The following is a 25,571-nucleotide window of genomic DNA, read 5'->3' on the forward strand; positions in this document are numbered from 1 at the left end:
TTTAAGGAAATGTTTGAAAAAATTCTTTAAAATCTAGGTATTTTAAAATGTATAAGGTCGACGACGCTATGAATTGCTATTATCGTGGATAGCCAGACCTCATTTACAGGCAACATCCGGTGACTGCTCTCGCCTCCAACAAAGATAGTGCAACATATTGCGGATATGTGGTGAAGTATACAAGAGACGAAAAATAGTACATCAAAATGTTAATTTGTTGCTCCGTGTCTTGTAAAAATATCAATGATTTTGGTTTTTGATTTCCTTTTAAAGCTTTTGCATTGCAGTGCTTAATCAAATTCTTATCCAAGTAAATAATTTGACATGAAACTGTCCAATACATAACCTAGCCAAAGAGTTTAGTTAATAATTTAGTTCAAGTATAATGACAATTTAATTAAGCTTAAATAAAGGAAACAATCTTTGATTTTACTTAGCTTTAATTTTTTATAATAATAACACTAATGCAATGTTTTTTTTTATTTTATTAGTTATTTTTAAAAACAAAGTAAACAAGTTATCTAGTAGAATTAGACGTAAACTATTACTTAATTGCCACCCAAAACGTGGCCTCTTCCCCAATCTCTTCCATGAGGCCCCCTTGGTGGAAAACCAGGTCTCTCTGGTGGACTTCCAAACGTGTGCACACCACCAGTTTCATCAGGGAACCAATTCTTTAAGAATAAAGGCGTTTGTAATAGCACTGGTCCTCCCAATTCCTGAGGATATTTGAACATTAGAAAATAGTAGAAATGTCCCACAACAATTCCAATCAATTCCATGGCACCACCGCCACTTATGACCACATTAAATCCAAGCAAAACCCAGGGTAAATATACTGCCTTGAATCTGCTTCCAAACCAGAATGTGACAATAGTTTCTTTATTTAACTGGCACCATACATGCAACACTGACATTACCATTACATCCATTAAAACCTAAAAAAGTAAATGTTTAGATATGCTTCATTTACTTAAGTGTATTACCTACAGTTATGTTCATGAACAATCCAAACAGATCACAGCATATTAAATTGAATATGAGCATAAATAGATAATCTGCTGGTTTTCCACCAAAAGTGCCTAAAAAATGTTTATAAGTGATTGCAAAAACATTAATTTTGAAGAGACCTTACCTTCTTCAAGTCGTTTCGAATAGTTGTACAAAAAATACAAATTTGTGAGAAAATGGAATCCCGTTTGTGGTGTTATTGGATAGTATAGGATAGATGTGATCAGTCTCCATATTTGAAACTTCTCAATACTGCTATATGTCAATATGAGATTGTATGGGTTTAGAATATTAAATCTGCCAGCAAGACTTAGACCTATTGTAAGGCAAAACCAGTATCTGGTAAATAATGGCACTGTTTGAAGCCAACGTCCTAAATCCGACATGATAAACTATAAAATAATAACATAGCTATAATAATTTATCATAGTTGATAACTGTTAAAAAAGTAAGGTTATTTTCAATTAAATACTCACGCAAAATAATGTATAGCTAAAAGAAAATGTATGTCATCAATGTTTTTGCAGTCTAGATCTCATTATTCTGTAAAAAAAAATTAACAAATCATAGTTACTGCTTTACGTGTACAAATTCTGTTCGTCGGCTATATTGTGACAATTAAATGACACTTGACAAAATACACATTTTTATGATGTCATCGTGTAAATGTGGTTGCCTGGATTTTTCTATGGCAACGTAATGGTCAACCAGCATGATTCAACACACCCTTTTAGCTAACCATGGACAGGATGGTTGCACAACGTTGCATATATGTTAACTTTGCAATGTTGCGAAGATAAAGTTGCATTAACATTGTAAATAGGTTACTTTGTAACGTTGAGAGTGTAACGTTTCTGCAGCGTTACTAAATGACGTTGTGTACAACTGCCATGTTAATTATTTTAAATTATTGTTAAAAAAAGTACATTCGTATTAACTCTAATTGGAAAATTATTGCGTTACGTGAACTTCACGTATACTCTTAATATACTTTGAATATTTTTAGTTAAAAGATACAAAATATACCTAATACTTCTTAGTCCATCTGGAATTTTAAAAAGTGTTCTAAAAACCTTAGTCTGTCGTAAATGTTTTAATGGTCACGACTTCACATCTCAATATCAGTTCCTCATTTATAGGGTTCATTACTAAAATTTTTTCTATGGAAGCACAACATGATTTACCAGCTCATTTTGTTTTCAACAATGTACTCCACTGAAATTTTTTCGAAACCGCTAAATGAATTATTTTTTATTATTATGGCACACAATGTAAATATTGAACAAATATTTTCTCTAATTGCGACTCAATGGACAAAATGAGAAAATCAGAAAGGGCTTACTCTCAAATCTATAAAAGGTAAAATAATAACCATATTTTTGGCAACACGTGTTCTAAGTCTTATGACCTAATGGTCACCGGAAAAGAATTTTTGGGTTAACATGTATTTTTGAAGGAAATAAACATATTCTTATTTTTTTTAAGTTTATTTACCCTATTGTTCGGCAAAGTTCTGAGTTATTTGTACATGTAACATTTAATTAAAAAAACATTTCATCAACTTTAAAATTGTTTTTGTAAAACTTGAAACATTACTTGTTACCACTAAATAAACATATTTTAAACTAATGCAATCATTTTTTATACTAGTATGTATTAGAAAAACACAATCAGTTTGCTTATTTATGATCAAAGCTTTACTTCTGAAATATTTATGTATACTCTTAGTGTTTTTACAAAAATATTTAAAATACAAGAATCCCCAATAAGTAATTTTATAAAAAGGATAAATAAATTTACTAATAACATTGGTAATCCATCTAAAATAATCTAAATTAAATCTAGAACCCAAATATGTCAAATTTGTTTGAATATCATCCCTCAAATTTTCAAATGGTTCAAATAGTTTTTAAATGTGTTCAATTTAAATGTGATTTTATTTCCATACAATAATCTTGATATTTACATTTCTATTCAATTTAATAAATTTAATATTGTCAAAATAAATTCAAAGTATTTTTAAGAGGAAAAGCTGCCGTGACGGGTTAATTTATTGTTTTAATTTAAGGTTTATACCCTTCAAAAATATGTGTATAAAATTTTGAGATAAAATTTCGAAAATTGACTGCAACGTCTTTTTGTCAATATATATTTTGCATTAAAGTTTATTTATTCTGTAGGTTTTAAAATATGTAATACATTTTAATTTGAAAAAGGTGAAGACTTAGACCACAAGCGGTGTACTAGTGCTTCACAAACAAAAATATTACTTTTAAATACAACATATAAATAATTATATAATTATAAATGTTTTAATGTGCTTAGGTTTCAAGCCAGTCGTGAATTGAGAAAAGTACGATCCAGTGTTAAATAAAAAATATAAAGGACACCACTGGAAATATAGAAGAAGAACCATCATACAGCTCAGGATAAATAATACAATTTAAAAGATTCATAATTTTAAATTGAGAAAATTGTACTGAAAACTAAATGACTTTTTCCAAACTGGTCGCTTCAATAAACTCAAATATTAACCGATTTTCATCTTATTTTTTTTTTGTTTTATTCTTCTCTGCAACAGTTAAGGATAAGCGTAACCGATTTTTTAAATGTTGTGTTTTAGTATTTTTGATAACAAATAACAATCTAAAAACGGGCAAAAATAAATAAAAAAAATTAGCGACGTACTTCACAATGTCCGTTTTAATATAACTGTGACTGGAGTATTTTTAGGACACTACTATAAGGCCCATAACTTTGGAACTCTTATTTTAGTATTTTTCAGCAATAGTTTGTATAAACTAAATAATAAAATATAAAAAAGGTATCCGATATTCCTTAATTATCCTGGTTAAAAGAAATTCCCAAGAATGACAGTGGGTATCACCCCAAATTAGTGAATTACAGTGAAGTATTTTCAGGTAATACAGGTGGTAAAAATAAGCACGAATTATTTAAAGTAATAATTTTATTAAAAATATTAGGTACAATTAAGTAACATTAACCACATTTATGCAAATATGATGAAGAAATTGATTATAACAATGTTAAACTTTTCTTACAATGAGCGCAGAATAGACACTGCAATGATATTGTTTTGATGGTCAATATAAAATTAAATGCGCATTTTCAAAGAATATGGATTTATTATAATATAGGGACGGGCATTTCCGTGGTCCATAGGCTCGGAAATAGGACAAATAATCACCAAATGTCAATGTGTATGGACTTCGAACCAACGGAAAAAAGACGAATATGATATTGATCACAAATATGAATATCAGTTTCATTTTGTAATTTAATGATTTATTTAAACCACATGTGCCCAACAAACAAGTTGAAAACTTGTTCGAATTCATAGGAGCAAAATATGAGCACTGCTTTGGACAAATATAAATTTAAAACTTTTAAAAAACAATGGTTAAAACTACACGAGATATTTAAAATAAAACTGATATCTCTTAATCTAGAATAGGTTATTCTTATTTTTTTAACAATTACATTAGTACCACAGTTAAATAACATACCTAATGTTATGTATTTTATATAATTATCTATATACCCTCATTATTAAATTTGAGAATTACTGGGTAATAGAATAAATAATAAAGTTAAAAAACATCTCATACATATGTATGTTATTGTAACAAAACAAGTTTTGTTTCAATAAAATCAATAAAGTCGAATAATTCATAATAGAAATAAATATAAAATTATACATACATAAAAAATTAATCAGATATAAGTAACATTTATAAATAATACTATATTTGATTTAAGTAAATCGCACTTTGGCCATAACTTATGATAAACAAAGTATAAAATTTACTTTTCAGCAGTGACTCCAATGACGATAACAGAATAACAATTCCACCTGAACCGATGACGCTGTTATTTAATTAACAATCAACAGATTAACACAATTTTTTTATAAAAACTACAATATAAAATAAATATCACTAAGAGCTACGTCTACGTATTAGCTATGTCTTCTACAATTATAAAATAATTTTAACAATTATTAGTAAAAAAAGCATGTGCTAAAATATATTATTAAATAATTGGAAGCCTTTATCTTTTCGAGTGACCATGTTAACGAAAATTGCACATAGAGTGAGCAAATAAATATAAAAAATAATAGTGTAACAATAATAAAAACAAGTCAATTAAAATAATATAAGATAAACTTTTCTAGCTAGACACTTTGATTAGCAATTTCTTTGTGTAACACAGGAAGAAATACGAATATTATATTAAACATTTAAAAGATGTTCAATATACAATAAATATATAAATAAATAAGTGTAAATAGTGAGTAATATGTTTAAAATATAAAATAAATTTAAAATAAAATATTAATTGAATTTCAATATAAATCTGAAAGACTTTAAAATGTTTGCAATATAAACTATATATTGAAGTCTATTAGTAATAAACTATTAAAAAAAATTTTGAATCAAAATACTGAGTTTAGAAAAAACTATATAGGAACGAATTTTTCATAGCAAAGAAAAACCTAAAAGAAAAAGAATTTTAAAAATCACAAACCCGTTTGGTCCTAATCAAAGTAGATAGAACTAAAATCGAACCTAGTCAAAATGGTCACCGGACCGACCTGCGGTTCGTCCTCCCCTTCCACCGAAATTTCCCGCGTTGTTTAGGCTACAGTTTGAAAAAGGTCGTGATGAATGCGATGGCGTAAACAACGGGCCTCGACCTAGGCTAGAATACCTCGCGGCCTGACCGGCCAGGTCGCTGATTGCGATTGTTCGGTCGGCGAGCATTCCTGATATCGCGATCGATCTCGAGGTCCTCGAGCCGCTGCGTCAACGACAGCTTTTGCTGGACGGCCAGCCGCAGCAACTGGTTCAACGTCTTCTTCTCTTCCTCCGCAGCGTTGAGCTGCTGTTGCAGCTCATCCACTTGGGTCACGTATTCTTCGCAGCGTGCGGCAAACATCGCTCGCAAACCTGGAGTCAAATTATGATTGATGACGAATGTTACAGAAAGATAATAAGAGGAAAATTGTGGTGTAAATACTTACTGGAGAATGTAGCTGCGTCTTCTTTGAGCAGTCTCAACTCATTGCGGAGTTTCATCATCGTCTCCGATACGATGGCCTTCTCGCTTTCGTATTTGCCTTTCAGATTGGTCAGAGCTACTTCAGCAGTGTTTTTGTTCGATTTGAGGACGGTTCTAAGTGTTGCTATTTGCTCCCGCTTAGTGGACAAAAGGCTCTTCAGTTTGATCACTTGCAATTCAGCAAGTTCGTTATCAGCATTGTCGTCACGATTAGCTAAGAAAACAAACGTTGGATAAGGTTACATTGGCGCAAAGCAATTTGATACTTACATTCATATGATCTATCTGTTTTTTCGCTCTTAAGCTTAGACAGTTCGATAGTGTTTTCAATGGCAGTCCTGAGATGCTTAACTTGATCAACAACTGTGCAAACATTTCTTGCCATAACTGCTGTGTCATTAAGAGATTCCAAATCATGTAGAGGAATATCACTCTTCAATCTGTTTCTAAGAGTTTCAATCTTATTCATTTCATTGATTGGAGGAGCAGTTTCTGTGACTAAAAATGTTTAATTATTATTATATAATTCACCATTAAGAATAAATGTTACTTACTAGGGGTCATTCCCTCCTTTTCATGGTCAAGCACAACCCTGCTAGGTGTCTGGCCATTGACTGTGCACACCAGGTGATACAGCTGTGCCAATTCCTCTGTAACTGTTTGGAGATTATTCTGGGTTTCATCCAAGGAAGTACCAGCATCGCTTGCAAATGCCCTTAGCAGCTTCAAATCACCATCTAAGTCCATGCTCTTCTGTTCCGCATCCAAAAGCTTGTTTTTCAGATTTGTTATCTCATTACGCAGTTGCAAAGTAGCGTCGGAAATGTTCGTCAATTTTTCCAGCTCCTTAATGTCCTGCTTGAGCTGATCGATTTCCTTGCAGGACATCTTAAACCACTGTTGATATTGATCGACAATTTTAGCTGATTCCGTGGCCGGTTTCGCCAGATTTTTGTTAGTGGTCTGCGATAAATGATGCAATGAATCTACATGAGCTGCCAGTTGAGTAAGTCTCGCCAGGAACACCTGTAATTCCCCTTGACTTTTCTCGACCAGGTTCTGGTTGTCCCTAAGGTTCTGCGTCAGCGTGGACTTCTCCTTCTCCAACAGTTCCAGCTGCTTCTCCAATTTTTTCAACTCATTAAGGTGAACCTCCGAGAAGAGATCGACGTGCTTATCGTCGGGAGACGAAAGCTCGGCCGCCTTGCTCAGACTGTCTTCGATACGTTTCAGGCCTGGAAGATCGTCATCGCAATCGCTGCCCAGATTCGCATCGTCCGCTATTCCGGTATGGATGCTATAAGCTAGATTGTTAATGTTGTAAAAAGATTCGCGGTTAATTTGTTGGTCCAGTTCCTTTTTAAGGGCATATTTTGCTTCCCTTTCGCTTTGGAGCGACTCCAGCGCTTCTTCCATGTGTTTCTCGGCGATCTTCTTCAAATTGGTGAGCTCATCAACTTGAATATTTAAAAGGTCCATCTCTTCGTGCAGTCTTCTGATTTCATGTTTCAAACTTTCAAATTCCACCTGGCTACTCTTCAGTACTGAAACTTGTTTCTGTAAACTGATGTTTTCCTCTTCCAGTTCCGAGTAGTCGGTGATCAGTCTATTTTCCCTGAATTTAATCTCCCGTAACTCCGCCCGTAACTTTTTGCATTCCATCCCTCTGTCTTCTTTGTCTTTACCCATGTCAGAGTTTTCTTGCAGCATTCGATCGCGTTCAGCTGTAACTCTTTCAAGTTCATGACGTAGCTGTTTCACTTCACCTTCCAAATCAATTATTTGATAGTTTAAAGAATTTTCTCTAGCTGCCGATTCGGATAGAAGTGTTTCTTCTGTTTCTATCCCAGTTTTTGTAGTTACCTTGTGACTAGATTGAAATTTTGTAAGGGCCTACAAAGATCAATCATCATAAATTTGAAGGTGGACGTAAATTAAATAATATATAATTTGTGATTAATAAATTTTAATTGTTTTGTGTTAGCATTAAAATGTGATGATTGTTTTTGACATTTTTTGTCTAAAAATAGTAATAAGCCATTAAAATATACTGCAATAATAAAGTGCAAAACTGTAAAAAATAAAATTTAAATTTTATAACTTATTAGTAGTAAGTGCTAAGTGTAAATAATAGCATAATTAAAAAATTCCTCTGTAATTACAACACAATTTTTGTGGAAACAAATGTAAAATGAACATCTGGCCATATCAAAATTTAATTTACATAATTTAATGTGTATAATATAATATTTTTACATGCATATTATTTAGAAAAGTGTATTTATAATGGAATTTGAAGCTATTTATAAATTCATATAAACCATAACATAATTTAAATTGCCCATTATAAATTTATGATTCTCTACTCATACTGTAACAATGACTAATTAACACAATCATTAATATTTATTAAAATCTAAGCAAACTATGCAAACTTTGCAATTTTGTATACGAGAATTTTAATTAAATGAAATCATGCACATAAAATATTATTAAAATTATTCCATAAGGTACCTCTTGTGTAATGTTGAGTTCATGTTTGGCATTTTCATAAAGGGTCTCCAGTTCAAAGCATTTTAGTTCTAATTCCTTTTTCTCCTCGAGAAGAACCAGACCGTACTGTGCGGATTGTATCTTTTCGCTGCTGGCCTGGTCCAGTTCTCTGTTGAGTCGTTCAATTTCATTTTTGAGTATATCCACGTCACTCGCGGCGTTCCCTTGTGATGCCATGTCGCCGATCGTATAAAAACTGGTGGATCACGTTAAATAAACATAAAGTTTCAACAATAAATTACATTTAGCCCTTTTATCAAAACATGTCATCTGCCAAAACAACATGAAAACGTCATTCGAAAATGACAGACACACTGACGTAGAGACGTGCGCGCTTGAATGTTGGCAATACTGATGGTGTTCGGATGGCAAACTGGGCGGCGGTTTACGGAATAGATTTGAAACTGCCTAGTAACGAGTTGTTTGTAAATAAGTCTGTCAAGTGTATATATCATAATTATTATAAGACTCAGCTTTAGTCAGTTTTATGTCATTTTTAATTAGACTATATGATCATTTTTTTTTTAGATCAATACAGACATTTCTCAATTAAATCAAATTTTATATATATTTTTTGAAAAATGTCCACCGATCATCGACGCGAGTGGTTAAAAAGACGCGTGACTAAGTTGCTAGGTTTAAAATCTGAAAAGTATTTTGAAAATATGATGGTTAGCAGTGAGGACTTAGAAAATAAGCTTGCATCATTTCTGGACGACAACTTTTGGCAGTCAAATGAGAGCCTAGACAGATTATTTTATGTATGGAAAGCCTCTTTCGAATATGTAGTTGACGAGAAGATCATGGTTCCAGAACTAGGTATTTTTAAAATCAACTCTCTCTATTAAATTTTAATTTTTTTAAGTTAAATCTTTAAATTACATGGTTTTTTCCTAAATATGGAAGCAAACGGTTATTCTAACAATTTTTGTAAAATTTTAATAATATTTGGTCAATAATTTTATATAGTGGTGTGAGAATAAAATAAATCGACCTTATACAAAAACCTTAATAAAAAACAATCAACAATCACATATATTTTTAAAAATTTACGTCGTTAAATAGGACATTTAAGTTTGCTAGGAATTAACATACAATTTTTTGAGTTGTGGCTTAAATTAATTTATTAAAAATTAAATAAAAAAGTTGTTTCTATTTTAAATGGACGAAATATATTTTACTTGATCATCAGCACAAAATATGTTAGTATTAATATATAAAATATCGTTTCTGTACACATCGTTATTCAAATTTTATTTTGAGAGTAAAACTATTAATGAATTTTCAATGAAACGGAACTATTGATCTGCTGCAATTTCAACACACAATGAATTGATAAATTATTCGAAATATAAAAACTACATTTACTCCAAACTTTACTTATTTTCCTTGGAGATTTTTAAAATTATTGTTTCCTTGTGCTTTTACTTCCTACTCCGAAGAAGAATGATTATCGGTGAAATAAAAACGATGAGATACTTTTTAGTGGTTGTTCCAAAGGAGGAGGTGGCGGAGGACACAGTGGCATTAAAAAAGGACAAAAGTAAAAAAGGAAAATTAGGAAAAGGAGGGAAAAAAGGGAAGGCATCTTCAATGGCGGTGGTTAAGGATCCAGTTGTTCCAGAACCTATTGAAGAAGGTGAAACTGTAGAACCAGAAGTTGAAGACGGGTCAGAAGGTATTAGCCACACTCAGGCTTCGACTTTGCCGACGGTCGATGTAACTGAAGTTGAAATGACTTCTGAAGGTACACCTTTCAGTGATTATAATATTATAAATTTGAAATGATATTCAATTGTAGAAGAGATGAACGTCCCTGTGCAAGAACCAAAAAAAGGCGACAAAAAAAAGAACAAGAAAGACAAAAAAGATAAAAAAAAGGACAAGAGGAAAAAATCCGAGGCACAAGGTATAAATGAATTAAAAAATGTAAATTTACATTAAAATTCTGTTTACAGTGGTAGAACCTGAACCGGAACCACAATATATTATGGTGCCCGTAAGTAACCACCTGTTAGGATTGAATTACAAGAGTAAATAAATTTAAAATACATTTTAATGTAACAAGTTTTTCTTTTAGAAAGTAATTCAAAAGCTGGTTAAGGATTACACCTTGTATGGCAGCATTGGCATAATAAAAGAAAGTATTCGGGTGACGGACAGCAGATTTTTATACTTTTTTAGAAAAACAGAAGAAGCTGTACCTATTTTGGAAACTTCAGAAGAAGCAGAACTAGAAATGCCCAAATACTTTCTCATTGGAATTACTGAAGGAAATATGTTGAAATCGGTGTCTTTTTTGAATAAAGAGGTAAGTATTCCGCAGATAGTGAGAAAGATAATTACAAGATTTGGGTTTTTTTACTTTAATTATCAGGTATTTTTATCCTGTTTAACTGAACATATTATGGAAGTTTCTCCGGAAGTTTCAAGAAAATCCAGTCATGAGTCAAATCGATCAGTAAAATCTCTTGCCAAATTGAGCATTAATTACGATTATCAAGAAGAAAACTTGATATCTGTAACCAGAACTGAGAGTGTTGTCGATAAATTAAAATCGAATATTAAAGATGATCTCCTTTCTGAAGTAAATGGATTAGTCAATACTGTACAATGGTATAATGGAATTATATGTATTAAAGCCAATGAATATATTATGCTGCTTTAGGGTTAGAGACCATATTATATCCAAAAAAACCGTTGAATTAAGTGATGTACCAGTGGAGTTAAGATTTGGATTTACAGATGAGCAAATATTTAATTCGCCGAAAGTTATTGCTTCTCTTGAGCACTATATTGAAGGACTGCACAAAAGTATTCATAAATCAGTCGAAGCTAATTTAGCAAAGGTACCAGAAATATTTTTTTAACTTGAAAGCAAAATTCTAATAAATCTTTTAGCCTCCTGTTGGGCAACATCCTACTGCAGAATTTGTATATTGGCACGACAGAGAAGTGAGTTTTAGTAGTGTATTGGAGCAGTTAAAGAAACCACACGTGGTGAGAATGATGAGCATACTCGAGAAAGTTGATTCTCCCATTGCCGAGAATTTAAACGTTTTCACAGAAGATTTAAACAAAATGTATTCGCAAGCTATCGACAACGTCAAATTCCTATCCACTATCCGTAGACATTTTAAGGTTGCATTTGTTAATTTTTTTTTCTAAACAAACGACAAATACTTATATTTGTAGACGGTAACTTACAGTCATGATTTTAAAAAAATATCAAAGTGCATTCCCCAGTTAATTGAAGGTGTGAGACGAATGTGGATCTTATCAAGATATTATTGCGTTGACGAAACTGTTGTGCCCTTAATGGAAAGAATAGCATGGTCTCTTTCTCATTGTGTCAAAGAAATGCTTCCAGTTGATAAATTATTCAGGTGAAGAAACAATTTTTTAATAATATGCTTTTTTATTATTGTTTTACTGTGATATTAAAAATTATTTTAGACGTCCAGAAAGCGAAATTTTCGATTTAACTTCTGATGCTCGAAATATGTTATTAACGTGGAAAGACTCGTATATGCAAACACGTCAGGCCATTGAAGATTCTGGTAAAGGACAAAGATGGGAATTTGACAAAAAGCGACTATTTCTGAACACAGATTACATCGCAAATGTGTGCAAAGAGTTGTTTGATGTATCCGTTGTATGTATTATTCAGAGTTATCTTATATATGTGATTGCAACAATTCAACTTTTTATTAGATATTAAAACAATTCAATAACATATTTGGAATGGATTTGAAAAGAATAATAAGTGATCCTCAACAAATAGACAATATTGGAAAAAGGGTTGAAAGACTGGTTTATGCTATTGAAAATGTTGACTTCGATATATTTAACCCCAACTTAAAAGAGAATTTTGAGGCAATGATGGAAATATTTCATAAAGAAGTAAAAAAATTAGATAATGAGGGTGTTGGATTTATTAGTCAAAGTTTCAAAATGATATAGTAAGTATTATTTCCTGAAATATAAAAATTTGTTGGTAGTGTATCCGTATTTAACTGTAATTTCGGTTTTTTAGCTCATCGGAAAACGCACTTAATTTCTTACTAAAATTTAAACACGTCGACACCAGACCAGTTATATGGGAGACCTTAATGACGAAGTTTGATGTAATTTTTGATCAGTTCATGAAAGAGATTGTAGGGACTGACGACCATTTTCAGGTTGGAACTGTTCAAAATCTATTATTATTATGACTTAGCAATAATGAAATTTTAGAAAAATAGACGTCATCCAGTTCTTCCCTGCGATATCCCTCTTCATGCTGGTGCAATTTATTGGTCTAGATTGCTTTTCCAACGATTGAAGACAACAGTGCTTAAATTCCAAAAAGTACCTGAGCTCATGCAATCTGATTTACGGGATTCAACATTTTCTGAGTACTTGAAACTAGCTAAAGAACTGAAGTCATATGAAAAACAAAAACTAAGAGATTGGTACGATATGGCCATACCACTTCTGGAAACTGCTACTTCAAAGATGATACTAAAACTTACCGCCGTACACGACGATAAGCTGATTGAAAAGGCGAAGATTCCACTTATCAGCAGCCAAGAAAAAGACGGATCAACACAAAGTTTAGTTCCTGGAAAGTCAAGTGTTGGCAAAGGTTTGTCAAATAATTTGAATTTTGAATCTCTTATTATAAAACTATATTGTAGCAAATAAAATCATGGGTGCTAAACCTAGCAAAACTGCAAGTCAAATCATGGAAAAGGTAGCAACTCAACATGGATTGACTTGGTTTGCAATCATTGGTGGTGACCATATTTTACATGAATACGGTATGGTGTTTGATATAAATATAGTGGAGAATTTTGATTCCTTGATACGAGGCGGAGAGTTCTTAGATCACATGAGCATGGAATTGCCAGAACCAATTAGGATTATTTTAGTTAGAAAGGAAGCACTGAAAATGAATCAGCGGTTGGTTAAAAATATGGTGGAAACTTTCGCCAGTATCATTGACAAGATGACAGTTCCCCAGGTAAGAAATGAATATCTAAGTCGTATTTTTTGCCTGTCATAAAATATTCCATTAATTTTCAGATAAACATTTTGAAAAATGAAATTAAAGAAGTTGAGTTACATATTCAACCTGGATTGACTAGAGTCAGTTGGGCTTCTTTGGGGATAGAAGATTATGTTAAAAGTTGTAACAGATTAATCACACGATTGGACAGTCTCTATTCACAAGTCCTACATAAGGAAAACACGTTAAATTTAAGGATATTACAAATAAGCAATGCAAATTTGTTTTATTTTAAAAGTATGAAGAAAGAACCAAATAGATTGTCATGCAAAGATTTTTTTACTGAGATGTATAATAAACGAACAGAAAAGGTCAATAAAATATTGGAAAACTACGAACTAATTGGACCTATTTTGGTAAAAATGGAGTATTTCATTTTAAATACCAATACGGGAAAGTCGCCTAAGATGGTACCTCAGTATCAGCACTGGGAAAAAGAAATTTATAAAGCTTTTATTAACCTATCTCTGAGGAATCTGGAAGTATTCAATAACAAAATGGAAAGTGGATGTTTAATGTTTGTGGTGGATGCGGTTGTTATTATTCCGGAAATATTTCTAAGGCCAACTCTCATGGAAATATTTAATTTATTCATCAAGAGTATTAAAGATTTCATTGAAAGGTTTAGGACGTTTCCCCGCTGGATGGATAAAACATGTATAGTATGCAAACCTATCAAACTGCCATCCAATACGGAATACTTACATTCATTTTATGAAGATGTCGTCAAAGTTAATGATTTATATGAAATGCAGAGCAAAGTCCAGGAAACAGCGTACAAGTAAGTATACACCAAACAGAATCTTTATTAATATTTTACATCCACAAGAATATGTATAATATTGCAACTTATATAATTTTCATCAATTATTTCAGATCTATTTCTGATGTTCAAAAACAAATACGCAGATGGAAACGTTATCGAAGTTTGTGGACTTTTGATCGAGTAGCAGCATGTGAGCAATTTATCGAGCAAAACACTCTTCTCATACAATTTGACGAACGATTTATGTTTTATAACAACATAATCGATGACACCAGGAAGTGCAAGAGAATGATTGACATTGGATGCATTCGTTTAAATTTAACGCCTCTCCTTTTGACCATTGAAGAGTATGCTCTTAAATGGAAGAACACGTTGGGAGAAATGCTAGACAAGTCAACGAAAGAAGAAATGGATAAAATGTATAAAAATATTAATGAACTGCGATCGGTGGTCAAGTTGAGCATTAAAGGATTGGACCGGTTCAGAGCTATAATGCACGCCATCACTACAATCCAAAAAGGCAACGTGGACGCAGAGTTAGCTTATACGAAATTTCAGGAAATATATTCAAATTTGAGACAACACAGCATAGATTTTGATCCCGAACACGAAGAACTAGCTAAAACACTCGAAAAAATGTGGCGAAGCCTCCATCTTAGTGCTATTTACCGAGAACAAACTTTAGAAGCTACCAAGGAACGGTTCGCTATGTTAACTCTTAGCGAGATCAACGATTTTCTGGATGTATTGACAGATTTTGTGGAGAAATTTTATTCAGAAGGACCAGGATCTGTTAGAGATAATTTAGACGTTGGCTGCGAACTTATGGAGAAATATGAACCTCTGATACAACAAATGGATAATCGAAGAATAGAGTTGGTTGCTGCAGAATCATTGTTTGATATACCTTTGGCTGACTATAGTAGTTTCCTAAAAATTAAGGAGGAATATTCTGGAATGGAAGTTGTTTTTAAACTCTATAAAGCACAAAAATATGCAAGAGAATTATGGGGTAAAACATTATGGGCTAACTTAGATCCACAAGCTTTAGTAGACGGTATTGATAGTTACATGAAAGAATTTAGAAAATTCAGCAAACAAGTTAAAAGTCTTCAAGTTGCCATATCACTGGAGTTAAAAATGAAACAGTTCAAAAACGCAATTCCCTTAATGGTGGCCTTAAAAAATGAAGCTTTACGGGAGAGACACTGGAAACAACTGATGAATAGGACAGGCGTAGAATTCGACATGAGCCCAGAAAGATTTACGCTAGACAACATGTTCGCCATGGAACTTGACAGATTTCAAGAAATAGCCGAAGAAATAATCAACAACGCTATTAAAGAATTAGCTATTGAAAAAGGTGTCAAAGACATAGCAGAGGTGTGGGCTAATCTAAACTTTATAGTAATTAAGCACATGAAGGGAACAGAAGATCGTGGTTTTATTTTGGGACCAACGGATGAAATTATGCAAGTGTTGGATGATAATTCTATGACCTTGCAGAGCATGGCTGGATCTCAATTTGTAGGACCCTTCCTAGGTGAAGTACAAAAGTGGGAGAAAAACCTTGCGACTGTTGGTGAAGTGATTGATGAATGGCTTTCCGTACAGCGGAAGTGGCTTTATTTAGAGGGAATATTTGTTGGAGGGGATATTAGATCACAATTACCTGAGGAAGCTAAAAGATTTGATGACTTTGATAAAACATTTAAGAAGGTTATGGTTGATACAGCCAAACGTCTGAATGTTTTAGACTGTTGTTTAGTAAATGGCAGATTTGAAGAGTTCAATTTTCTAAGCAACGGATTAGATAGATGCCAAAAATCACTTAATGATTATCTAGACTCAAAACGACGTCGTTTTCCAAGGTTTTATTTCATTTCCACCGAAGAATTGTTATCAATTTTAGGTAGTTCAGATCCCCAAGTTGTCCAGGAACATATGATAAAAATGTTTGACAATATTAAATCCCTACAATTTGAAAAAGATAATCAAGACAGATTAATAGTAACCGCAATGATTTCTGGTGAAAGAGAAATAATGGATTTTGGGGACCCAGTATATATTGTAGGAAAAATTGAAGAATGGATGAATGATGTTCAGGATGAGATGCGCAAATCTAATCGCTTTATAACTAAAAAAGCGATATATTATTATGGAAAAATTCGTAGGCCTAGAACGGAATGGATGCTGGAGTACCAAGGAATGGTGTGTCTTTCTGGAAGTGTTGTTTGGTGGACTGCTGAAGTCGAGAATGTTTTTGATAAGTTTAAAAAGGGCAACAAACGGGCAATGAAAGAATACTTGGAACAATTGAACAGACAATTGGATGAGATTGTAATAACAGTACGAGCAGATCTTACAGCTAATGACAGAACAAAATTTAGGACTATTGCTATAATCGAGGTGCACGCAAGAGATATAATTGAAACATTTGTAAGGGACAGTGTAACTGATATTACTGAATTTGAATGGGAAAGTCAGTTACGGTTTTACTGGATAAACCATCTGGATAATTTGTGGGTGGCTCAATGTACAGGCACTTTTGAATACGGATATGAATATATGGGATTGAATGGAAGGCTCGTAATCACTCCATTAACAGATCGCATATACCTTACCGTAACTCAAGCCTTGACAATGAAAATGGGTGGCGCCCCTGCAGGACCAGCAGGAACAGGAAAAACCGAGACAGTCAAGGATTTAGCCAAGGCTTTAGCCCTTTTATGTATTGTCACAAATTGTGGAGAAGGAATGGATTTTAAAGCTATAGGTACAACTTTAGCAGGACTTGCACAGTGTGGTGCATGGGGATGCTTCGATGAATTTAACCGAATCGATATTTCTGTATTATCTGTTATATCGACACAATTACAAACTATCAGAACTGCTCTAATGATGAAACTTAAGAGATTCACTTTTGAGGGTGTCGAAATTAGCTTGGATTCTAAAGTTGGTATATTTATTACGATGAACCCTGGTTATGCTGGAAGAACTGAGTTGCCTGAATCAGTGAAAGCTCTGTTTAGACCTGTGGTTTGCATTGTTCCAGACCTAGAAATGATTTGTCTTATTTCTTTATTTTCTGATGGCTTTTTAGAAGCCAAAGTTTTAGCTAAAAAGATGACAGTGCTTTATAAGCTTGCAAGAGAACAATTATCTAAACAATCTCACTACGATTGGGGTTTGAGAGCATTAAATGCTGTATTAAGAATGGCTGGTGTCCTCAAAAGAGCTTCTCCTGACATTGAAGAATCACTAGTATTGATGAGAGCTTTAAGAGATATGAATCATCCTAAATTTGTGTTTGAAGATGTTCCGTTATTCTTAGGTCTTATTAGAGATCTATTCCCCGGTATGGACTGCCCTAGAGTGGGATATCCGGAATTTAATGCAGCTGTGGAAAAAGCATTGGAAGAAAATAAATATATTATCCTACCGTACCAAGTGGACAAAGTAGTGCAAATGTATGAAACTATGATGACTAGGCATAGTACAATGTTAGTGGGCCCTACAGGAGGGGGTAAAACTGTAGTACTAAATATTCTCTGTAGAGCTCAAACGTTAATGGGATTACCAACAAGGACAACAACTTTAAATCCCAAAGCTTGTTCCGTCATAGAACTTTATGGTATTTTAGATCCTGCTACCCGAGATTGGACTGATGGTCTTCTATCTAATATATTTAGGGAAATGAACAAACCGACGGAAAAAGCTGAACGAAGATATATAGTCTTCGATGGAGATGTAGACGCTCTTTGGATTGAGAATATGAATTCTGTTATGGATGACAACAAATTATTGACTCTTGCAAACGGTGAACGAATTCGATTACAGACACCTGTTTGCGCTTTGTTATTTGAAGTTGGTAACTTGATATATGCATCACCAGCTACTGTTTCTAGAGCTGGTATGGTGTATGTTGATCCAAAGAACTTAGGTTTTCAACCTTATTGGGATCGCTGGGTACTCAATAGGAAATATCCTCCAGATCAAAATTATTTGATTGAAATATTTGAGAAAATCATGCCAGATCTCATGGCTTATGTTCTTGAAGGTACTTTAAGCAATAAGCAGGTAGAACCCTTGAAAACAGTAATACCTCAGACGGGTCTTAACATGATTACTCAGTTATGTAATATGATCGATGCGATTTATCCAGAACCAGTGGAAGATATGAGAGATCCTGAAGACGAACCAGATGAGTATTTATTACAAGCGATATTTGTGACGTGCGTTTATAACTCAGTAGGAGCATCTTTAGTAGACAGATGTCGATTTGAATTTGACGAATATATGAAGTCACAACTTTCCATGCTAAAGTTTGAAGATAGTAGGGAACGAATGTGCGAAATCAAATGTATTCCGTCTTGTTTCCCGACATTTTATGATTACTTTTTGGATATTAAACAAAGATTATGGGTTGCTTGGGAATGGCTAGTACCTGAATACACGCATTCCTTTGACAAAAGGTTTTCAGAAATTTTAGTGCCGACAATAGACACAGTTAGGACTACATATTTATTAAAACTAATGAACAAAATAAGGAGGCCAATTGTTCTGGTTGGTGACACCGGAACATCTAAAACTGCAATTATTCAAGACTTTTTAAGAAACTTAAATCCAGACATTTATATAATATTAAATATAAACTTTTCTTCAAGAACAACATCAATGGATGTACAAATAAATTTGGAATCATCTGTAGAAAAAAGAACTAAAGAAATCTTTGGTCCACCTATGGGCAAAAAGCTTCTTTGTTTCATAGATGACATGAATATGCCCCAGGTAGATAGCTATGGCACTCAACAACCAATTGCTTTACTAAAACTACTCTTCGAGAAAGGTGGATTCTTCGATCGAGGGAAAGATTTGAATTTCAAATACCTAAAGGACATTTCGTATTTCTCTGCAATGGGTATTGCTGGTGGAGGGCGAAATGAGGTTGATCCAAGATTTATTTCTATGTTCACTGTTGTGAATTTAGTATTTCCAACTACAAATACTTTAAATCACATTTATACATCCATATTAAGTGGTCACTTGTCAAAATTCGAAACCGTAGTTCAAGTTGCTCCAAAACTAATAAAGCTAACACTGAATCTCTACAACATTATTGTAGCACAATTACCTCCCACTCCAAGTAAATTTCATTATATTTTCAATATGCGTGATCTATCCAGAATTGTGTCAGGACTGTGTTTCACCACTCCTAAATTCTTCACCACCTTGCCCCAAATTGTACGAGTATGGAGAAATGAATTTACGCGAGTGATTTGTGACAGACTGAATAATGAAGAAGATCAAGATTTCTTAACAAAAAATATAATAATGCAATTACAAGACTTCTTTCCTTTGAGACCAAAGCAGATCGCCAAAGCTGTAGAAGATGAGGATTTTGTGTTTGATGAAAACGCCGTGGCGGAACAAGAAGAGGAAGAAGTCGATATTCCAGAATATACAATGCGAGATCCGATCTTGTTTGGTGATTTTAGGAATGCAACAAATGAAAATGAAACTAGGGAATATGAAGATTTATTAGATTATCCAGCTGTCTACTTTTTGTTCCAAGAAATCATAGAGGAATACAACGAACGTCAAGAAAAGTTGAGCATTGTATTGTTTGACGATGCTTTGGAACATTTGACTAGGATTCATAGAGTGTTAAGATTACAAAAAGGTCATGTTATGTTGGTTGGTGTAGGTGGAAGTGGAAAGTTGAGTTTAACGAGGCTAGCAGCATATACAGCCGAATGTGAAATTTTTACAATTGTATTATCAAGAGGATACAATGAGACTATGTTAAAAGAAGACTTGAAAAAATTGTACAATCAACTAGGAGTTGAATGTAAGAAAACAGTATTCTTTTTCACTGCTGCTCAAGTAATTGAAGAAGGTTTCTTGGAATTCATTAACAATATCCTGATGATTGGATATGTACCATCTCTTTTCACGGACGAGGACAAAGAGTCAATTATTGGTACTTGCAGATCCAAAGCTGTGGCCAGTGGATATGGTGTTTCCAAAGATAATGTGTGGCAGTATTTTATTAACCAGTGTGTAGATAACTTGCACGTTGTTTTATCTATGAGTCCTTCCGGTGACATATTAAGTAAACGATGTAGAAATTTTCCGGGACTTGTCAACTGTACCACCATTGACTGGATATTTCCATGGCCCCAACAAGCTTTGGTAGCTGTAGCATCTGTGTACCTAAAAGAAAACACAAAAATTCCTGAAGAATTTAGAGAGTCTATTATAGAACATGTCGTACATGTTCATCAGTCTATTATGGAATACACATCTGATTTTCTTCTAAAGCTTCGCAGAAAAAATTACGTAACTCCTAAACATTATTTGGACTTTTTGGTCACATATTTACGTTTATTAGAAGAGAAAAATATCTTTATCGATCAGCAATGTCAACGATTAATAAGTGGTTTGGACAAAATCAAAGAAGCAAGTGCGGAACTTGCAATTCTAAATCAACAACTAGCAAAACAAAAAGTACGAGTGGCAAAAGCAACAGCAGAATGTGAAGCTCTACTCATTGATATCGACAAAGGTACAAAGATTGCTTTAGATAAAAAAAATGTGGCAACGGTTAAAAGTGTGGAAATTGAAGAACAAGCCAGAGTTATATCAATTGAACAAGGTGAAGCTGAAGAAGCTTTATCAGCTGCTTTGCCTGCTTTGGAAGTAGCCCGACTTGCTCTTTCCGACTTAGATAAATCAGATATTACAGAAATTAGATCATTCGCTACCCCGCCCGAGCCTGTACAAACTATTTGCGAATGTATAGTCATTTTCAAAGGAATTAAAGAGGTTTCTTGGAAAAGTGCCAAAGGTATGATGGCCGACACAAATTTTTTACGTTCACTACAAGAAATGAATTGTGATCTTATAACTCAATCACAAGTGAAAGCGGTTAAAAATCACATGGCAAAATCGAAGAAACTTGATGACATGGCTACTATCAGCAAAGCTGGATACGGTCTTTTGAAATTCGTACAAGCAGTTTTGGGTTATTGTGCGGTATTTCGAGAAGTCAAACCGAAAAAGGATAAAGTAGAAGCACTTCAAAAAGAATACAATGCTGCAAATAGAAGTTTACAAATTCTGTACAATGAAATTGCAAAATTGGAAGCGGCATTGCAGGAACTTAACGAGAAGTATGAGGCTGCAATGAAGCGTAGACAAGAATTGCAAGAAGAAGAAGATCTAATGATGAAGAGATTGATTGCTGCAGATAAATTAATATCTGGCTTAGGCTCCGAACGTGACAGATGGACAGAAGATTTAAAGAACCTCAACACCGATAAAAAACTATTGATTGGAAATTGTTTGTTGTCCGCTGCTTATTTGGCGTACTGTGGTCCATTCACTTATGAATACAGGCGAGATATGATTTATATTGATTGGTATAATGACATTAAATCTAAAGGTATACCACAAAGTGAGATTTATAGAATTGAGGGACAGTTATCAACAGATGTGGAAATCAGCAAATGGAATTCTGAGAGTCTACCAGGAGACGAACTTTCAGTCCAAAATGGAATACTAACTCTTAAATCATCAAGGTTTCCTTTATGTATTGACCCACAAATGCAAGCAATTAATTGGATTAAGAAAAAAGAGGAAAGAAATAATTTGAAAATACTAAGTTTTAATGACTCAGATTTTTTGAAATATTTAGATATGGCAATCAAATATGGATCACCAATCTTATTTCAAGATGTAGATGACTATATTGATCCTGTTGCACAAAATGTAACACAGAAAAATGTAAAAGTACAAAGTGGTCGCACTTTTGTATTGCTTGGTGATAAAGAAGTAGATTGGGACCCGAATTTTAGATTGTATATGACAACAAAATTGTCTAATCCAATATTCAATCCAGCCGTATATGCAATAGCATCTGTAATCAACTACACCGTGACATTATCAGGGTTAGAAGATCAATTACTTGGAGTTGTTGTAAGAAATGAAAGGCCAGATTTAGAAGAACAAAGAGAATCTTTAATAGCCGAAACTTTCGAAAACAAAAATTTGTTATCCCAACTGGAAGACAGTTTGTTAAGAGAATTGTCAACAACTACTGGCAATATGTTAGATAATGTGGAACTGGTATCTACTTTGGAGAATACGAAAGGAAAAGCCCATGAAGTTACAGAAAAATTAAAACTTGCAGCTAACACAGCGATTGATATTGATAGATTACGAGATGGTTATCGTTCAGTAGCCAAACGTGGAGCCATCCTCTTTTTTGTACTGTCAGATATGGCTGGCGTCAGCCCAATGTATCAGTATTCTTTAAGTTCTTACTTGCAAGTATTTGCGTATTCCTTGAGAAAAGCTCTGCCCCACACTCTTTTGAAAAGGCGACTGGCCAATATTATTTTTACATTAACCAGAAATGTTTACGACTACGGATGCACCGGTATATTCGAAAAGCACAAGTTGTTGTACTCATTCCAAATGACTGTCAAATTGGAACAACATGCGGGAAATGTGTCTCAGCAAGAAGTCGACTTCTTCATTAAAGTATGGCGTTGAAAACTTATTAACTGAGAATAAATTAATTCGATCTTTTTTAGGGTTGTGTAAGCATGGAGGCTGCTGCCACTGAATGTCCAGTCGGTTTTATTAACCCGCAAAGCTGGGCGGATATTTTAAAATTGTCTAGTGATTTTCCTGATGAGTTTTTTCAACTTCCTATGGAGATAGGGAAAGCTCCGGAAATTTGGCAAAACTGGTATGACTTGGACGCACCAGAAGCACACAATTTCCCATTTGACTATAAGCAAAAAATTAGACCGTTTCAAAAATTAATGTTCTTGCGATGCTTTAGAGTAGACCGAGTTTATAGAGCTATTGGAGATTATATCACTGAGATCATGGGAGAAGAGTACATAATGCCACCTGTTATTAGTTTGGACCATATTTATGAACAAAGCAGTCCCAGTACACCAGTCGTATTTATTTTGAGTCCCGGTTCTGATCCAACTGCGGAATTAATGAAATTAGCCGACAGGTATTACAAAATATATAGGGTTATGAAAATACAAATTTTTACCCTTATGGTCAAACATTCTACAATATATTAAATTTTGTTTTCCAGGTCAGGTTTCGGTGAAGGTAAATTTAAATATTTATCGTTGGGACAAGGTCAAGAACATACAGCGTTGGGACTTCTGGAAAGAGCAGTTGGAAGAGGACAATGGCTAATGTATCAGAATTGCCACTTGCTGTTGGCCTTTATCAAACAACTAGAGAAGCAGTTGGAAAAAATTGGTACACCACATCCCGATTTTCGCCTATGGCTTACCACTGATCCCGTTGCTACTTTTCCAATTGGCGTCCTTCAGCGCTCACTGAAAGTCGTCATAGAACCTCCGAACGGATTGAAATTAAATTTACGTAACACATACTTTAAAATGCCTTTGAAACTATTAGATTCTTGCAAACATCCTGCCTTCAAGTCGCTAATATTTGTCTTGGCTTTCTTCCACGCTGTTGTTCAGGAACGAAGAAAATACGATAAAATTGGATGGAATATATCTTATGATTTTAACGAGTCTGATTTTAATGTATGTGTTAACATTCTGGACACATACCTGACCAAGGCATATAAAAGCAAAGACACTCGTATACCGTGGAACAGCCTCAAGTATTTAATTGGAGAAGTTATGTATGGTGGAAGAGTGATCGACGATTTTGACAGAAGAATTGTGAAAATTTATATGGATGAGTATATGGGAGATTTCCTGTTTGACACGTTCCAACCGTTCCACTTTTACCATGACAAAACTGTTGATTATATAATTCCACCAAATGGAATAAAGGATGATTATATTGGTTAGTAATAAAAAATTTCATAAATATATATGACTAAATATTTGTCATGTTTAGCTGCAATTGAAGAATTGCCTTTAACTAACAGCCCGGAGGTGTTTGGTCTTCACGCAAATGCTGAAATAGGCTACTATACACAAGCAGTTAAAGATATGTGGAATATTTTGATTGAATTGCAACCTCAAACATGTAAGTACATTATAGTAATATTAAATGATCACAATTTATAACGAATTAATTACAGCTGCATCAACTGAAGGCATTAGTAGAGAAAAATTCATTGATAATGTGGCTGTAGATATTATCAAAAAGATTCCAGAGCCGTACGACATCTGGCAAAAACGTAGATACTTCCAAAGGTCAATGACCCCAACAATTGTGGTACTTCTTCAAGAACTCGAGAGATTCAATAAATTAATAGTTACGATGAAGAAAACATTAAAGAATTTACAAAAAGCTCTTGCTGGAGAAATTGGTATGGACAGTATTCTCGATAACGTAGCATATTCGTTATTCAATGGACAGCTGCCAGCTTCTTGGAGAAGTTTAGCACCAGCCACATGTAAATCTCTTGGAAGTTGGATGACTCATTTTGAATCCAGACAATCACAATATTTCACATGGGTACTTATTTTTACCATTTTTTAAAATCCAATAACACATTTTTTTTTCCACAGTCATCCACAGGTGAACCTACCGTGTTATGGTTGTCAGGATTACACATTCCCGAAACTTACTTGGCTGCACTGGTACAAATTGCTTGTCGATTACACAACTGGCCATTGGATAGGTCGACTCTTTACACAAATGTCACAACATTTACGGATCCTGCAGATGTGATATTGCGACCACCCCCAGTAAGCCCAACCTATTATTGGTTTTTACATTATTATAAAACATATTTATTAATATTTTAGGGAAATTGTTTTGTCCATGGGTTATATTTAGAAGGCGCAAGTTGGGACGTGGATAAAAGTTGCCTCAAGAAATCTGCACCAAAAATATTGATTGAACCACTGCCAATTATGAGCGTAATTCCAATCGAAGCGTACCGATTGAAACTACAGGACACCCTACGGACGCCAGTGTACACGACTTCCCAAAGAAGAAACGCCATGGGAGTTGGTCTCGTATTCGAAGCAGACTTGAAAACTAAAGAACACATCAGTCATTGGGTTCTTCAGGGAGTTTGTTTAATATTAAATACTGATTAATGTAGTTGTGTTAAAATATACGGTTAGGTTTCCGCTA

General features: G+C 33.8%; 3 protein-coding genes across 3 annotated transcripts; 1 reads left to right on the forward strand and 2 right to left on the reverse strand.

The window, feature by feature from the left end:
• Positions 1-467: 467 nt before the first annotated feature.
• On the reverse strand, positions 468-1,646 carry LOC109595806 (derlin-1). Its single transcript, XM_020011229.2, has 4 exons — positions 1,488-1,646; positions 1,136-1,403; positions 991-1,082; positions 468-938 (listed from the first exon to the last, which is right to left on the reverse strand). The coding sequence occupies exons 2-4, from the start codon at positions 1,395-1,397 to the stop codon at positions 549-551; spliced, it is 744 nt and encodes a 247-aa protein (XP_019866788.1). The 5' UTR covers positions 1,398-1,403; positions 1,488-1,646; the 3' UTR covers positions 468-548.
• A 2,315-nt stretch (positions 1,647-3,961) lies between these two features.
• On the reverse strand, positions 3,962-8,947 carry LOC109595785 (protein bicaudal D). Its single transcript, XM_020011205.2, has 5 exons — positions 8,608-8,947; positions 6,648-7,986; positions 6,364-6,591; positions 6,056-6,307; positions 3,962-5,981 (listed from the first exon to the last, which is right to left on the reverse strand). The coding sequence occupies exons 1-5, from the start codon at positions 8,821-8,823 to the stop codon at positions 5,734-5,736; spliced, it is 2,283 nt and encodes a 760-aa protein (XP_019866764.1). The 5' UTR covers positions 8,824-8,947; the 3' UTR covers positions 3,962-5,733.
• Positions 8,948-9,130: 183 nt separating this feature from the next.
• LOC109595779 (dynein axonemal heavy chain 10) lies at positions 9,131-25,564 on the forward strand. Its single transcript, XM_049970600.1, has 22 exons — positions 9,131-9,465; positions 10,133-10,393; positions 10,448-10,555; positions 10,605-10,645; positions 10,727-10,957; positions 11,024-11,262; positions 11,315-11,495; positions 11,548-11,787; positions 11,842-12,032; positions 12,103-12,301; positions 12,361-12,608; positions 12,683-12,827; positions 12,883-13,273; positions 13,326-13,651; positions 13,720-14,477; positions 14,573-23,009; positions 23,063-23,499; positions 23,587-24,323; positions 24,378-24,509; positions 24,565-24,944; positions 24,998-25,177; positions 25,238-25,564. The coding sequence occupies exons 1-22, from the start codon at positions 9,228-9,230 to the stop codon at positions 25,532-25,534; spliced, it is 14,397 nt and encodes a 4,798-aa protein (XP_049826557.1). The 5' UTR covers positions 9,131-9,227; the 3' UTR covers positions 25,535-25,564.
• The last annotated feature ends 7 nt before the right edge of the window (positions 25,565-25,571 follow it).

Source organism: Aethina tumida, chromosome 1, assembly GCF_024364675.1.
Source record: "Aethina tumida isolate Nest 87 chromosome 1, icAetTumi1.1, whole genome shotgun sequence".
In the NCBI taxonomy this organism is placed as follows: Eukaryota; Metazoa; Arthropoda; class Insecta; order Coleoptera; family Nitidulidae; genus Aethina; species Aethina tumida.

What these genes read in the sequence shown, in the direction of transcription:
- LOC109595806 (XM_020011229.2), bottom strand. Translation starts at nt 1,397, where the DNA reads ATGTCGGATTTAGGACGTTGGCTTCAAACAGTGCCATTATTTACCAGA. An exon ending in TTCGAAACGACTTGAAGAAG is followed by an intron (nt 1,083 to 1,135) that starts GTAAGGTCTCTT and finishes AACATTTTTTAG; the next exon opens with GCACTTTTGGTGGAAAACCA. An exon ending in GATTGTTCATGAACATAACT is followed by an intron (nt 939 to 990) that starts GTAGGTAATACA and finishes TTACTTTTTTAG; the next exon opens with GTTTTAATGGATGTAATGGT.
- LOC109595785 (XM_020011205.2), bottom strand. Translation starts at nt 8,823, where the DNA reads ATGGCATCACAAGGGAACGCCGCGAGTGACGTGGATATACTCAAAAAT. An exon ending in AACTCAACATTACACAAGAG is followed by an intron (nt 7,987 to 8,607) that starts GTACCTTATGGA and finishes TGATCTTTGTAG; the next exon opens with GCCCTTACAAAATTTCAATC. An exon ending in AGACGCAGCTACATTCTCCA is followed by an intron (nt 5,982 to 6,055) that starts GTAAGTATTTAC and finishes ATTTGACTCCAG; the next exon opens with GTTTGCGAGCGATGTTTGCC.
- LOC109595779 (XM_049970600.1), top strand. Translation starts at nt 9,228, where the DNA reads ATGTCCACCGATCATCGACGCGAGTGGTTAAAAAGACGCGTGACTAAG. An exon ending in GATCATGGTTCCAGAACTAG is followed by an intron (nt 9,466 to 10,132) that starts GTATTTTTAAAA and finishes GATACTTTTTAG; the next exon opens with TGGTTGTTCCAAAGGAGGAG. An exon ending in TTAATGAAATTAGCCGACAG is followed by an intron (nt 23,500 to 23,586) that starts GTATTACAAAAT and finishes TTTGTTTTCCAG; the next exon opens with GTCAGGTTTCGGTGAAGGTA.